This window comes from Triticum urartu, chromosome 4A (assembly GCF_056163025.1).
Source record: "Triticum urartu cultivar PI428250 chromosome 4A, HENAU_Tu73, whole genome shotgun sequence".
NCBI classification, from domain to species: domain Eukaryota; kingdom Viridiplantae; phylum Streptophyta; class Magnoliopsida; order Poales; family Poaceae; genus Triticum; species Triticum urartu.
In genome coordinates this window covers 515,392,062-515,405,884 of record NC_141876.1, presented here as the reverse complement: position 1 = coordinate 515,405,884, position 13,823 = coordinate 515,392,062, and the positions used below count along the sequence as shown (strand labels likewise).

The 13,823-nt window shown below is 42.7% G+C and overlaps 2 protein-coding genes across 4 annotated transcripts; both read left to right on the top strand.

Annotated features, from left to right (window-relative positions):
• The first annotated feature begins 3,387 nt into the window (after positions 1-3,387).
• Positions 3,388-9,336, top strand: LOC125552461 (Molecular chaperone Hsp40/DnaJ family protein). Of its 3 annotated transcripts, none has more exons than XM_048716016.2 (11): positions 3,388-3,757; positions 4,500-4,568; positions 5,161-5,256; positions 6,007-6,131; positions 6,212-6,407; positions 6,932-7,107; positions 7,405-7,534; positions 7,733-7,893; positions 8,326-8,399; positions 8,470-8,563; positions 8,793-9,336. In XM_048716016.2, exons 1-11 carry the CDS (start codon positions 3,467-3,469, stop codon positions 9,001-9,003), a joined length of 1,623 nt encoding a protein of 540 aa, XP_048571973.1. In that variant the 5' UTR covers positions 3,388-3,466; the 3' UTR covers positions 9,004-9,336. The 3 variants fall into 3 exon arrangements, with proteins under 3 accessions (XP_048571973.1, XP_048571974.1, XP_048571975.1); XM_048716017.2 differs by having other exon boundaries at positions 3,621-3,757; positions 4,379-4,568; XM_048716018.2 differs by having other exon boundaries at positions 3,627-3,757; positions 4,441-4,568.
• An 89-nt stretch (positions 9,337-9,425) lies between these two features.
• Positions 9,426-11,651, top strand: LOC125552462 (uncharacterized). Its single transcript, XM_048716019.2, has 5 exons — positions 9,426-9,660; positions 9,741-9,790; positions 9,874-9,979; positions 10,063-10,121; positions 11,421-11,651. Exons 1-5 carry the CDS (start codon positions 9,526-9,528, stop codon positions 11,473-11,475), a joined length of 405 nt encoding a protein of 134 aa, XP_048571976.1. The 5' UTR covers positions 9,426-9,525; the 3' UTR covers positions 11,476-11,651.
• The last annotated feature ends 2,172 nt before the right edge of the window (positions 11,652-13,823 follow it).

Here is a 13,823-nt window from a genome sequence, read left to right as displayed (position 1 = left end):
CAGATTGTCTACTTGTTAGCAATTTTGCTGAGGATGTTGTAGTTGATCCGTGCATGCTATGTTATTGTTCTTGCCATGTCTAGCTTGTATTTTGTGTATTCTTAATGGGTGTATGCTTAGTTTGTCATGACATGCTCTGTAGTGAGTGCATCGAGCTCGTAAACATGCCTACTTGATATCTGTTTTCAGCATGCTCCAGTTTTCACCAAGTCTGAAAACTGATTATGTTTTTGCCATGTTCACATGCTTGCAAATGTATTTTCTGATCCCTTTTGGCTCAAGGTAACTAAGGGACTTTTGTTAAGCTCTTTGAGTAGCTCCATGCCATGCTTTACTTTGCCATGTTCAGGTCCTGTAGCATATTGTTTTCATGCTCCAAAGAGTGCTATCTGATCTGAAATTCCAGACAAGTGTTAATTTCACTAAGTCTGGAATCTGTTTACCAAATGCATTTTTGCCATGCTTGTTTGAACCTGTTAATGGATGAATTGGCCGTAGCTCAGTGATAGTCTTTTGTTAAGCTTCATGAGTGGATCCCTGCCATGTATTTTGATGCCATGTTTGAGTGTTTTAGCATGTTTATCTTGTTGCATTTAGATGGCTACTTGCTGTAAATCGCAGAACGTGACCATATTTGAATCGCTTTCCATTTTCAAACCGTAACTCCGATTCCGGCGTTCTTTATATCGTTTTCAAGCGATTTCATCTCATGTTTCCAGTGGCACACTTGGATTTCCAAGTTGAGGCCAGGTTCATCCATTCCTTGTCAAATCTTGCATATGCATCACATTTTGCATCCCGCATAGCATACCATCTTTGCATCATGTTGTTCGAGTTTGCACGTGGTTGATTGTGTCCTTGTTGCTTGTTTGTCTTGTTTGGGTAGAGCCGGGAGACGAGTTCGCTAACGAGGAGCCCGTTGAGTTTGCTTTCAAGGATCCAGTCAACTCTGACAACTTTGCAGGCAAGATGATCATACCCTCGAAATCACTACTATCTTTGCTTTGCTAGATGCTCGCTCTTTTGCTATGCCTATGCTACGATACCTACCACTTGCTTATCATGCCTCCCAAATTGCCATGCCAAACCTCTAACCCACCATGTCCTAGCAAACCGTTGATTGGCTATGTTACCGCTTTGCTCAGCCCCTCTTATAGCGTTGCTAGTTGCAGGTGAAGATTGGAGACCGTTCCTTGTTGGAACATTATTTACTTGTTGGGATATCATTATGTTGCCTTGTTATCTTAATGCATCTATATACTTGGTAAAGGGTGGAAGGCTCGGCCTCTCGCCTAGTGTTTTGTTCCACTCTTGCCGCCCTAGTTTCCGTCATATCGGTGTTATGTTCCCGGATTTTGCGTTCCTTACGCGGTTGGGTGATAATGGGAACCCCTTGATAGTTTGCCTTGATTAAAGTTTTTCCAGCAATGCCCAACCTTGGTTTTACCATTTGCCACCTGGCCTCTTTTTCCCTTGGGTTTCCGGAGCCCGAGGGTCATCTTATTTAAGACCCCCCGGGCCAGTGCTCCTCTGAGTGTTGGTCCAACCGAGCGATGTCCGGGGCTACCAGGGGCAACTCTGGGCTGGCCTACCCGACGTCTGTCTCATCTAAGTGTGCCCTGAGAACGAGATATGTGCAGCTCCTATCGGGATTTGTCGGCACATGCGGGCGGTGTTGCTGGATTTGTTTTAACTTGTCGAAGTGTCTTGAAGAACCGGGATACCGAGTCTGATCGGAATGTCTCGGGAGAAGGTCTATTCCTTCGTTGACCGTGAGAGCTTGTCATGGGCTAAGTTGGGACTCCCTTGCAGGGATTTGAACTTTCGAAAGCCGTGCCCGCGGTTATGGGCAGATGGGAATTTGTTAATGTCCGGTTGTAGATAACTTGAACCTTAATTTAATTTAAATGAATCAATAGTGTGAGTTACCGTGATGGTCTCTTCTCGGCGGAGTCCGGGAAGTGAACACGGTGTTGGAGTAATGCTCGCGCAGGTTGTCCTCTAGTTTCTCGCTCGCGCTTTGCCTCCTCTTCTCGCTCTCTTTTGCGAACAGGATAGCCACCATATATGCTAGTCGCTTGCTGCCGCTCCACATATTTTCCTTGCCTTGCCTATTAAGCTTAAATAGTCTTGATCGCGAGGGTGCAAGATTGATGAGTCCCTGTGGCTCACAGATTACTTCCAAACCAGATGCAGGGGCTGATGATTCCGTTCCAGATGACGCGCTTGAGCTCAAGTGGGAGTTCGACGAGGACTCTCAACGATACTACGTGTCTTTCCCTGATGATCAGTAGTGGTGCCCAGTTGGGGTGATCGGGACCGTGTCGCATGTTTGGTTATCTTTTATTTTGGCGCCGTAGTCGGGCCATGAGTGTTTGAATGTTGTAATGCTATTTATGTACTTTGTTTGACGTGGCGAGTGTAAGCCAACTATGTATCTCCCCTTTTATCATCTATATTACATGGGATGTTGTGAAGATTGCCTAACTTGCGACATTGCTTTCAATGCGGTTATGTCTCTAAATCGTGCCTCGACACGTGGGAGCTATAGCCGCATCGAGGACGTTACACATTTATATTTTGGGCTTGCCAAAGTTGAGAGAAGTAGTGACAACTGCAGCATGGTTCTTGTGGTATGAAAAACGAAAATTAATTCATGGGGAATCTACACAAAGTGCTGCTCAAATAAACCTGGCTGTGAGAGGTTTGTTGGCGAACTATATTATTTCATTTGCTCCCAAAGCCAAGCAGAAGTCGGCAGTATGGATGAAAGCCTAGAACCGGATATGCCAAACTGAATTTTGATGCTGCATATGATATGGATACACTACAGGGTTTGGTTGGTGCTGTTCTTAGGAACCACAATGGCCGGTTCATAGTTGTTGTTCTTAGGGATCACAATGGCCAGTTTATAGCTGCTGCAAACAAAAAAATTGACATATGTTTTGATTCATTTACAGCTAAGGCAACTGCAATTCGATTTGGCAGGAATCTTGCTTGTACGGTAGGATGCTGTAAAACTGAGATCAACTCCGACAATAATGAGGCCATCGAAGCTCTTGAAGACGAAAATTCTTCTTCAGTTGCTAGCGCAATTTTTGACGATTGTTATTTCATGTCACTAGATTTTAATCATGTTGTTTATGATCATTGTAATAGGGAAGCTAACCAGGTAGTTCATGAATTGGCAAGGTTAGCTAAATTTTCTACCCCTGATTTTTGGATGGATACTACCCCTAGTGTGCTTGTAAATGATGCCACTGTTTTGGTGATTGAGTAAGAGATATTATTTGTAAAAAAAAAAAGCAATTGCGATTTTCCAGTAGTCATTTTGTGGTGCTAGTAGTTTTTTTTTTCAATGCTTGGTGCTAGTAGTTAGAGTCGCAGCGTGGAAGCCACAGTGCGTTGCGAGTTTCACCGCAACCGGACTCGTACAGGGGTGCGCGGACAGCCACCGCCCCGTTCAATGGCCGCCGCGCTTTACCTCCCGGCGAACCCAAATCCTCCGCCTAACCCCACCTCAACCCTCCGCCAGCCGCTGCCGCGGCCTTCCACTTCCGGCGAGCTCCACTTCCGTCCCCGCCTAGTGCCCCGTCGAGCCCGCGCTCGAACCCATCTCCCCGCCGCGTTCGGGAGGCGACCGCCCGCGGCGGCTGCGGCCGAGCGCGGAGGGAAGGACTACTACGCCACGCTGAACGTCCGGCGCAACGCCACCATGAAGGAGGTCAAGAGCGCCTACCGCACCCTCGCGCGCAAGGTACTGCTCTCTCGCTTCCATCCTCTTCCATGCCCCTCTCGGCTGCTGCTGCTGCTGCTATTCTGTTACATCCAGTACAGTTTGCCTGTCTGTAATTGTATGAGTGTACAGAGACTAGAAGTAAGAGAGATAATGTGGTATGATTGAGTTGGGCCACTTGCATAATTCTCCGGTGCCAACCTGGGGAATTATCAGCATGTGCATCTATTTCACTACTTCCATCTTGTATTAAAAATGAGGTACATTTCAGAAAGCTGGTCGTGGCGATAGTACAGCAATGTTACAGCATGAGCATTTTTTGACTCGTTGGGATTTGGCCTGGTCAAAAGTAAGCTCTCATAAAGATTGTAGTAATATGATAGAGATGTTCTACCCTTCACGGGATTCGGCAAAGCTATGCTAAATGTAATTTCAACTTAATTTTTTGGTTTCGTCCTAATTTTCAAATACATTCTGTCTTGTTAAAAGGAATGCCTGGATCAAGATACTGGGTTTTATCAATTTGTAAGATGATAATCCTGCATATTTGTGCCTCTTTGTGTTGAAGATTACCGAGCTATACATATGTAGTACAGTCTACAAATTAAGTCCCAATTGTGCATTTTTGGGTGTTCTCTTCAGGTAGACCCTACTCGTATTTTATCACATGGGGTGTTGATTTCCAAGATTCCACCCATGTATAGGTGGTGCTGGAGCTACAGACCGTGAAGAAAACACTTTCTTGGTTTGTTTTGTATTTCAGTACCACCCGGATATGAACAAGAGCCCTGGGGCAGAAGAAAAATTTAAGGAGATAAGTGCTGCATACGAGGTATTGTCTGCTCTCTGGTCTCTGCTGAAGTGCTAGGGATATGCTGAGTGTTAGACTAGTTATTATTTTACTCTTTGTAGTAAAGTGACCCAATTTTTCCCAGTGTGCTGCACTTTATGTGCACTGTAGCCCGTTGAAGTTATATTCTCTGCATCTTGGAGATATGCTATACTGGAATAGTTGCAGCAATTTCATGAAGCCACTAAAAAACCTATTACTTACAAGGCTATGTTTTCTGCGTCTCTGTTTTCTTTTACTGTGCAGATGTACTATTAATTTCTTTTTTTATTTTCCTTTCTCTGCTATAGATGAAACTTGATCTAATGAGGGCCAGGTTGAAACTATTCCTAACCTTTAGTTTGTGCGTTACCCTTGCTAGTTACTACACTGCTAATCCACTGTGTCAAGGGGTTAACACTTAACGGTGACCCTTGTACTTACTGGTTCCTTGTTTATCAACAACATCATTGAATCAAAATCTAAGTAATATACTATATTATAGTTGTGCTTTAATCAAAGAGTCTTAGATGACCATATACTTCCAAACTGTGATGTTTGACAATGTTATCAGATGACTACACTTTTCTTTTAGGTTCTGTCGGACAAAGAGAAAAGATCTTTGTATGATCGGTTTGGAGAAACAGGACTTCATGCAGATTATGGAGGTGGAGATTTCAGTGCACATGGGGTATTTCTTTCAATCTGCCATTTTCCTAGATGTTGTTTTCTCTTCCTAATTATATTCTTCAACTTACACCAACAATTGTTGTCTAAATTGGATTTCATGTTTAACAATTAATGTAATAGCAGTTTGATAGGCTCGATCATGAAATTATTGTGGGCTAAATTGTAAAAATGTTTCTCACTTTACCCTCCGCGGACATTCTATATTCTCTATTATACACATTGGCATGTGATTCTCATTTTTTTCTGAAAGACTAGTGAACTCTGCTATTCTCTCCGATCCATATAAAAGTTGTACTAAATCAGCGACAATTAATATGGATTGGGGGGAGTATAATAATTGCGTTAGTAGCTGAAGTAAACAAACCAGAGTTTTTTTGACAGAGAACTGTAGAGGAGGCGCTGACAGTATATATATTATTAATAATGAAAAGGGTTTACAAGATATGTACAATACTAGTATTTACAAGAGACCCGTGGAAAGAATATACAGATAAACGCCAGGTAAAAACCTAACTGAAAAATCAAGCTAGAGAATCTATCCAACAGAATACAAAGTTAACCATAGGATGCAATGCAATGAAGAAGAAAAAAACAGCAACAGCATGCGATTCTCATTTATGTGTGATTATCTTGCAAATAGCTGTATGTTGTGTGCATCCTGCATCCTAACTAACAAACCACTTTACATGGAAGGCCTCAATCGAATAAAGCTAATGTAACATGATCTTCGGCCTTTTGTTTTCTTTTGCAGGTTGATCCATATGAACTCTTCAATGCATTCTTTGGCAGTTCTAACAAGTTCTTTGGAGATAGCATGGGTCCAGGGCGATTTCATTACAGTTCAAATGTCAATGATAACAGGGGACTTGATATTCGGTAAATAATTTCAGCCTCCCATTAGAGCAGGGAAAATTAATTCTTGGATAGCTGTTTACGCCCTTTTATCTGTATTGCAGCTATGATCTTCTCCTTCCTTTTGAAGAATCAATCCTTGGAGGCAAACGGGAGATCAGTATTTCTCGACATGAAACATGTGGCGCTTGCCATGGATCTGGAGCTAAATCTAGCAATAGCATAACAGAATGTGCACAATGCAGAGGTCAAGGCAGGTCGATGAAATCTCAGAGGACACCTTTTGGTATAGTATCTCAGGTGACCTAGACATTCTACTGGAACGTTGTGTTTCCTGTCATTGTGTAACTTGTGTTCAGACTGGCTTACTGAGTTTACTTACTGCATGGCTTTTGCAAATTTTGTGCACCTTTATTAGAGCCTACGATATACAAATTGTCTGTTAAATGAAGTCTCTCTAGAATTCTGTTTTTCTGTTGGGCCACTAGGGTTACTGTTCATGAATGTGGGAGTTACTGTTGGACTGTGTATTATTTCATGGAATATGGGAGAACTCTTGTCTTCTGAACATGCATAAACTCTTATTAGTGTATGAACAACAAAATCTTACATGCAATAATTTTTGTAAATGTTTGATATGTCATATTCCATTTTTCGGTGCACTTACCGCATAATTTAGTCTGTTTATCACTGTTTACTATTGCTCGTGGCTGACATGCTTAGCAAAGTCCTCTCTTTCCTGAAGTTCAGAATTATACACTTTATTTAGTATCTTTTGATGTATGATACTTTAAATTACTACATCTTGCTGTTACATTCTGCAGATATCTTCTTGCTTAAACTGTGATGGCAGTGGGAAGATAATTACTGATCATTGCGCAAGCTGTTATGGTTCAGGCAAAGTCCAAGTTGAACGAAGTATAGAAGTAGACATACCGGGAGGTATTGAAGATGGCTCAGCCGTTCGACTTACCGGAGGAGGTAGTGTTGATAAGCAAAGGCAAGCACTGGGAAATTAATACATAATTATGTAAATTTATGAACCCCTTATGTAGTTTTCCGCATGTTTAATTTAAACATGTTATTTGGTAAAAGCTATACCTAGGCTGTCCATACTCAGATTTCTGACAATTGACAAAGTGCTTATACTTGTCAATTTGTATACTTTAAGTAGAGTAATACAGTCTGAATGTAACACTACTCGCATTTCAGTTAAGTACTTAAGTTTGTTAGGGTCCACTTACTGGGAAAATATATTGTTATTATCATTGTTATCCATTTCTATCTTATCATGCAGGGGCGTAAGTGGTGACTTGTATATATTTGTTCGTGTTGAAGAAAAACAAGGCATCCACAGAGAAGGTCTCAATCTGTGCTCGGATGTCACGATTGATTACACTGATGCAATTTTAGGAACAACGGTGAAGGTGAGCTGTCAAAACTCGAAAGCTTGAAACCTTTTTTGACACGTAATCGTTGTCCTCAAGTTAGATCACACAAAACTTACATGTTGTCTAATAACTGAAGTATATCCTTTGTTAATTCCATCACGCTGCAAACATTCTCGTTTGTGCTAGAAAGACTCCCACTTAAGCTTAATCGAGAAAGCAATCTTGTTATTTCAGGTTGAGACAATAGAGGGATTGAAGGATCTTTATATTCCTCCTGGAACTCAGCCTGGGGAGAAGTTGAAGTTTGCGCAACTGGGAGCTCCAGACATTAAGAGGCCTAACCATAGAGGCGATCACAACTTTGTGATAAAGGTGAAGATCCCAAGGAATATCAGGTGTGAATTGCCAGTGTTTTCTAACAGCATGCGTGCTGCTGACTTGTGTTTACTCTCTGATGAGTTGATATCATATCGAACTTTAGCTATCACCAAAACCATCCCTTAAATATTAATTTCCAAAAGTTTTAAGAACTAGCTGATTTCTTGTTCAAAAAGTGAACCAAATTGGACATGCTTGATTGCAGGGCTCAACAGACAACAACAATCACATGGCTGTTCTTATATTTCATCTGACCTTCCCTGTCCTCCGTTTGTTGTTTGCTCTTTGTTGGCATTACCGGTTGGCAACTGTAAGGCTGCTGCTACTCATAGTGGTCCTTCAGGGAGGCTGAATGGAAAATCAGTAGCATTGCTTGTTAGTTTTTCCATTGTTAACACCATAGTCACTTTTGTTGTGTTAGTTTCTCATTGTGTTTATTATTTATGCAGTGACCAGGCACGTTCACTTGTTCAAGATCTTGCCGCACTAAAGGGAACTCAGGGCATTTCAGTTCCTAGTGATGGTACATCGTACTGTTTCCGAGTTAATTGTAGTTAGCATCTTTTTTCTGCCTAACCTTGTGGCTTAATCAGAAACTATAGACCAAGGAAACTTGAGAGACGGAAGCCATCATTCTTCGGCAAGGAAGAAAACATCGTTTTGGGGGTCTGTCAGGAATCTGTTCAGGTACATATAGTATCTTATTATCTTTTATTGCAACAAAATGCAACAGTGGGTCTGTCGTATTGATATGTTGATAGTACCGCCTTTACATTGTAGTGCCAAGCCAACTCGTCTTCTAGTGCATAGCCAAAAGGACAGAAGCTTAGTATTTTGACTAATAAGCATCCCCTAGTTCTGTAGAACTGTAGGTCATTTTTGTTCAAATTTAACAGTGTCATTCATATCATGGCAGGGCTGATGAAGGGGATCAGAGGTTTGCTTCGATCAGTGCACAACCTGTTATTCCACGGTGGACTTATCAACGCGGAGTTCATCGTGCTGCCCCATTGTTAGAAGGATGCTTCATGATCGCAGCAATCATCTTCGTGATGAGCAGAAGGGACAAATTCAGGTTTTGCCCGAAGGGGGACGATCGCACAACTAAACCTGAAGATGGAGAGTGAAGTTCGGTAGCGCTGTTTGTTGGATGTTAATAGTGTAATGGATCTGAATCCGGTTGCACAAATCTGTTTCTCGGGCAGATTGGCGATCATATTGTTTGCGCCCCGCCAGTTCTGTTATTGTGTGAAAAGCCAGGAAGAAGCAGGGACCAGAGTAACATCAGTGAGCATAGAACAACACATTTGTACTAGTAGTGCTACTAGACTAGTGCTCATGCCTTGAACAGATTAAAATATGAATATGTGATAGAAAATATTTACTACAATTGTAAAGAAGCTGTTGACTCAAGAATGGAACATGTTACATGCAAAAGAGATTGACATATGTTTGGAGAAGCTGGTGACAAATGCCGTGGAAGTTTTTAAAACATGTTTCAAATATTTCAAAGAGATAGAAATATATTGTACAGGAGCATTTGTAATGCGTTCCACTTGATTGGTTCTGTTGGACTCCACACGGGGCAGAGACACCACCGCATTCGTCTCACCGGCCGCTACCGCAGCCTACCGGATCCATCAGCCGCCATGCGTCCGCGTCCACCGCTCCACCGGATTCAGCGGCGGCGGAACCCCGCGGCCTGCAGCTGCCTCCTCCTCCTCCTCGCTCTCCTCATCTCCCCCACCGCCGCCGCCGCCAAGTCCTCCGGCCGCCCCATCACCGTACGTCTCCTCCCCTGACCTTTCCCCACGCTTCTCCCTGCCATCATCCACCCGTCTCACCCTCCAATTCCGCGTTGCAGGACAAGGAGATCCGCGAGAACAAGGCCGCCTGCTACACCGACGTCGAGAAGTACGTGGCCGCCGTATATGCGCTGTGCTGCTAACGTTCAGTGGGAATGCATCTGATGTGTTGTTTCTCTTTGCTCCGCGCAGCGGGCTGTGGGGATTCGCGTGCAGGTCCTCCACCACGGAGAAGGAGAACTGCGTGCTGCGCTGCCTCTCGCCGGAGTGCTACAACCTCATATACGGCGGCGATCCGGTGAGTGGAGGCGCGATGTGGAAGGCTGCTTTTGTGGTGTTTGATTTGATTTCTGATGGGATTTTTTTACTGTGTTGTGGCAGCTTGAGGAAGGGGAGCTAGACTATGTCCGCAGCCATGAGTACAAATACTGCATGCACAAGTAAGACAGCAGTAGTATATTCGATGTGTAGCTTTAATGTTTCTGGATATAGGCTGAATTGTACGTATCTACCTAGCATCGTAAATGGTTGCATTGTTTTGCTCTCTGTTTGGGTGTAGAGGGTGGAAAAGGAGCGAGATAATTTTTGGAGTAATGTCTCCTGTCAGATGGGATATTTAGGAGAGGGTCAGAACAATGCTCATAGACAAGTAGAGTTCTTAGCAATTTTCACCACATACCAATTTTGTATACCTATATCTTTTCATGTAGTTCCTTACGAAGGGCAGTCTTAGGTATATGTTCAGCGTCTAGTGATTAGGCTTGATGTACTTATGGTGGAACAGTTAGTTATGGCTTGTGTTAAAAGCCTGACCATGAAGCCTGTCATAACATGTTAGCCAAATGGATAATTCAGTAAGGGAGATTACGTTGCACCCATCTCATATGTTTTACTGAGCTCACAAACAGCAAGCACAGCAGCACTCAGGACATTTTATTCCTACCAAGCAAATCATTATGTTAGTCTGCTCAAGTGTCATCACCCACATTCCCAACCTCCATGATCTGCGGTAGAACAAAGGTTCTGTCCTTATGTATTCTACCCAGCTGTCTCTTGGATTCTTCGGTCTACATTACTGTGTGTTTTATTTTGTCAACTCACAACTCGACTCATCCTAATGTTGGCTAGTATAACTGTTCATCAAGGGTAACCCGCTGGGTCCATTGGGTTTCTAATTCTTGTTGCTATATCTCACAGTTTTACTTCTCCAGAACAAAAAAGAAAATATTAGTTACTGGTGCTCCTCACATTGTAAATACCTGTACTTCCCAGAATATCACTTTGATCCCCATGATCATTTGTTATTTACTGAGAAATTACATCCAGAAAAAGAAAACAGAAATCACTTTATTTCGGACTGAGGTGTTTTGGATAATTTACATTAGAGTTTACATGCTGCTACTTTTATTATTCAGATTGTTGTATAGGTCTGAAAAATAATCTCATTTTTATACTGTAATGAACCTAACTTGTATCCATATTGTCATTGCATCATCTTTTACTAGTTGACCATTGAGTCTCTGGCATTTTAGTTTTTTTCTTCTCGAATACGCACAGCATGCATATCATTAAAGATAGAAGATGGGTAAAGAGCCCAATCCACCGTGGATGCTACATTCAAACTTTCACACCCACACTCGCCACTCCACTCCACCTAATATAGAAGATGGCATTTTAGTTTGGTTAGCTGCTCTTGCTCCGTCGCCCCAACTTGTGTTTTTTGTTTCTGTTCATTTCAGGGTATCCCTTGGAGAAAGCTTGGATGGTGTGAAGGGTTCCTTCAGCTATTCATGAAGGATTTACACTTTCTGCCAACAGAGTGAACAGAGAAACATTCTCCAAGTCTGCTGTAAACAGTAAACAGTAACATTTCCTAACATATGGTGTATCTTTATGTTGCATTATGCAGTAGGTATATTTGTATGAAATTCTTAGTCACCAATCCAACATATATCTTTCCAGTGTTTTCATTTCATGCTGGAAAATTTAGTAGGAGTATCTAACAGTAGCTCTTATCCGGGAAAATTGTGTCAAGTTATTCCTGTGTTTCCACTGTCACCTCTCTCTGATATCCTAATAGACTTATAATAGACATCCAAAGATAAAGAAACAAGTCAGATATGCAAATATAATAAGGTACTGTAGGGAAACCATATTTAAGATTCATTGAGATCACTGCTAGTGTTAGATGATAGACAACAGAATCGAAGCTTCAGTTGACACAAACAACATTACAAAGGAAAGGGTTCAACAAGAAAGAAGCACCCAGAACAACAATCTCCTGAAGTTCATGTCAACATTCAGGTTTTACTGCCAATGAATGACTAAAAAGGGGTCAGCAAATACATCACTTCGGGGCTGTTTGGTTTCTAGCCACACTTTCCCACACATTGCCACACCTCATATTAGGTGGGTGTTTGATTCTAAGCCACACCCTAGGCAATATTCTTTTTGTGAAAAATAACCATATGTCATACACACAAAAAGTGTGGCAATATTTCTCGACCAACAGCCCCTTGCATTTTCAGATAATAAGTGCTCGGTCAAGAGGAGAGGCCCATGATAATTGTTGCCACTAACGAGAAGCTCGGGAGGCATATTTGACAATCATGCAAACATGCTTTCAGAATCAGTACGAGGCACATCTCTCAATCCAGAGAAGTAGCTGAGTCAAAAGTTTCAATATTCCGCCGATTCAATTTTTCTGTTTAACTCTGCGATTGTGACAAGTGGGAAAAACCATTCGGCTGGTCCACTCTTTGGAAACAGCGTAGCTGCGGCATCATGTAAGGATCAGTTAACTTCAGAAAGAGGTGCCTCAGCCTCATTATGTGTCGGCAATATTTTGCTCTCGGTTGACTTCAGGTGCAGAGTTACCCAGTTGGGTAGCCTCTGCATTGATGGATCTTGGAAGGTGTTTAATTCCTTAGAGATGGTGTGAAGCTGAACGATTCCGCCATGGTTGCTGGCATTGTGTCAATGTCAATGGATGAGTCTTGCAGGCTCGATTCAGCAAATATTTTTGGATATGAAGATAAACAAGGGCTCAATTTTGAGTTTGCGAAGTTATGTTGGTTTTGGTGGAATTCAAAGGCATGTTCATGAGTTTATCAGCCAATTATAGGCGTCGGATATCATCCCTCTGCCCAGTTTCAGTCGCTGCATCTCCGGGGACAAACCTCCCTTGGTAGAAGAGGAGAGAACCACGTCGTATGCAACATTGTTCAGCTTCGAGCTGGCAACTGGAACATCTATCTCATCGCCGTCCACAAGTTCCAGCATCTTTTTACAACCAGTTCAGCATGGTAAGTAGGTAACCATCTGGACCATCCTGTATGTAGCATACGCTGTCTTTCTGAATTTGATACGAAACTGCAGCATCCTCTAGTGTTATTTGTCCTTTTCGAAATTCAACACGGAATCATGTGATTTACTTAGCTTCAGACCGATCACGTTTGAAGGATTGTCATTGACAGAAAGCAGTTTCTAAGATGCTTTGGTCAATTTTCTGACATTAGAAACTAGTATCATTGTCGCCCCTTTGGTTGCTGACTTGCTCTACATCTACTAAATTTGTCTCCTCGATGTCTTTCAGCCCTGTCTGTAGCCATTCTATGGAATCCATTGCAGTCCGGGTTCTTCCTCCCGCAGGCATTATTATCATTAGCACCATGTTGAAATTGTGTCAGCTTCAACCAGCCTGCATGCATACAGCAGTAGTACAATCTCGAAGGAAGAAAGGCAGAAATGGAAGAAACGAAATCGGAAACCAGCTGGTCAATGCATCATCAGCAGGCTTGGCAGACGATTGGGCTGGACCGATTTGCTCGGGCAGAGAAAAGAATCTAGTTGGTGGGCGGGGCAGAGGCGGAGCCCATCCCACAATTTTCCAACCGATGAAACAACAAGACGAGAGTTCGTTGTACCCGATACGATACCTGCTGCCCGGAAAGACCTACCGTACGCACCGTCGACCGATCATTGCCAAACCAACAACACACACACAAAAAAAAAAAGAGGCGCCACACTTCCCTGGGCCACGCCATCATCATCTGCTTGCCAGAGCTCGCCGCTCTTGTTCTCCCGGGCGGGAGGGCATCAGCAAGTTGGCCACCATTCTTCTCTCTGGAGTAGCAGCCGAG

What these genes read in the sequence shown, in the direction of transcription:
- LOC125552461 (XM_048716016.2), top strand. Translation starts at nt 3,467, where the DNA reads ATGGCCGCCGCGCTTTACCTCCCGGCGAACCCAAATCCTCCGCCTAAC. An exon ending in AACAGGGGACTTGATATTCG is followed by an intron (nt 6,132 to 6,211) that starts GTAAATAATTTC and finishes TCTGTATTGCAG; the next exon opens with CTATGATCTTCTCCTTCCTT. An exon ending in TCTGTCAGGAATCTGTTCAG is followed by an intron (nt 8,564 to 8,792) that starts GTACATATAGTA and finishes ATATCATGGCAG; the next exon opens with GGCTGATGAAGGGGATCAGA.
- LOC125552462 (XM_048716019.2), top strand. Translation starts at nt 9,526, where the DNA reads ATGCGTCCGCGTCCACCGCTCCACCGGATTCAGCGGCGGCGGAACCCC. An exon ending in CCTCCGGCCGCCCCATCACC is followed by an intron (nt 9,661 to 9,740) that starts GTACGTCTCCTC and finishes TCCGCGTTGCAG; the next exon opens with GACAAGGAGATCCGCGAGAA. An exon ending in TACAAATACTGCATGCACAA is followed by an intron (nt 10,122 to 11,420) that starts GTAAGACAGCAG and finishes TGTTCATTTCAG; the next exon opens with GGTATCCCTTGGAGAAAGCT.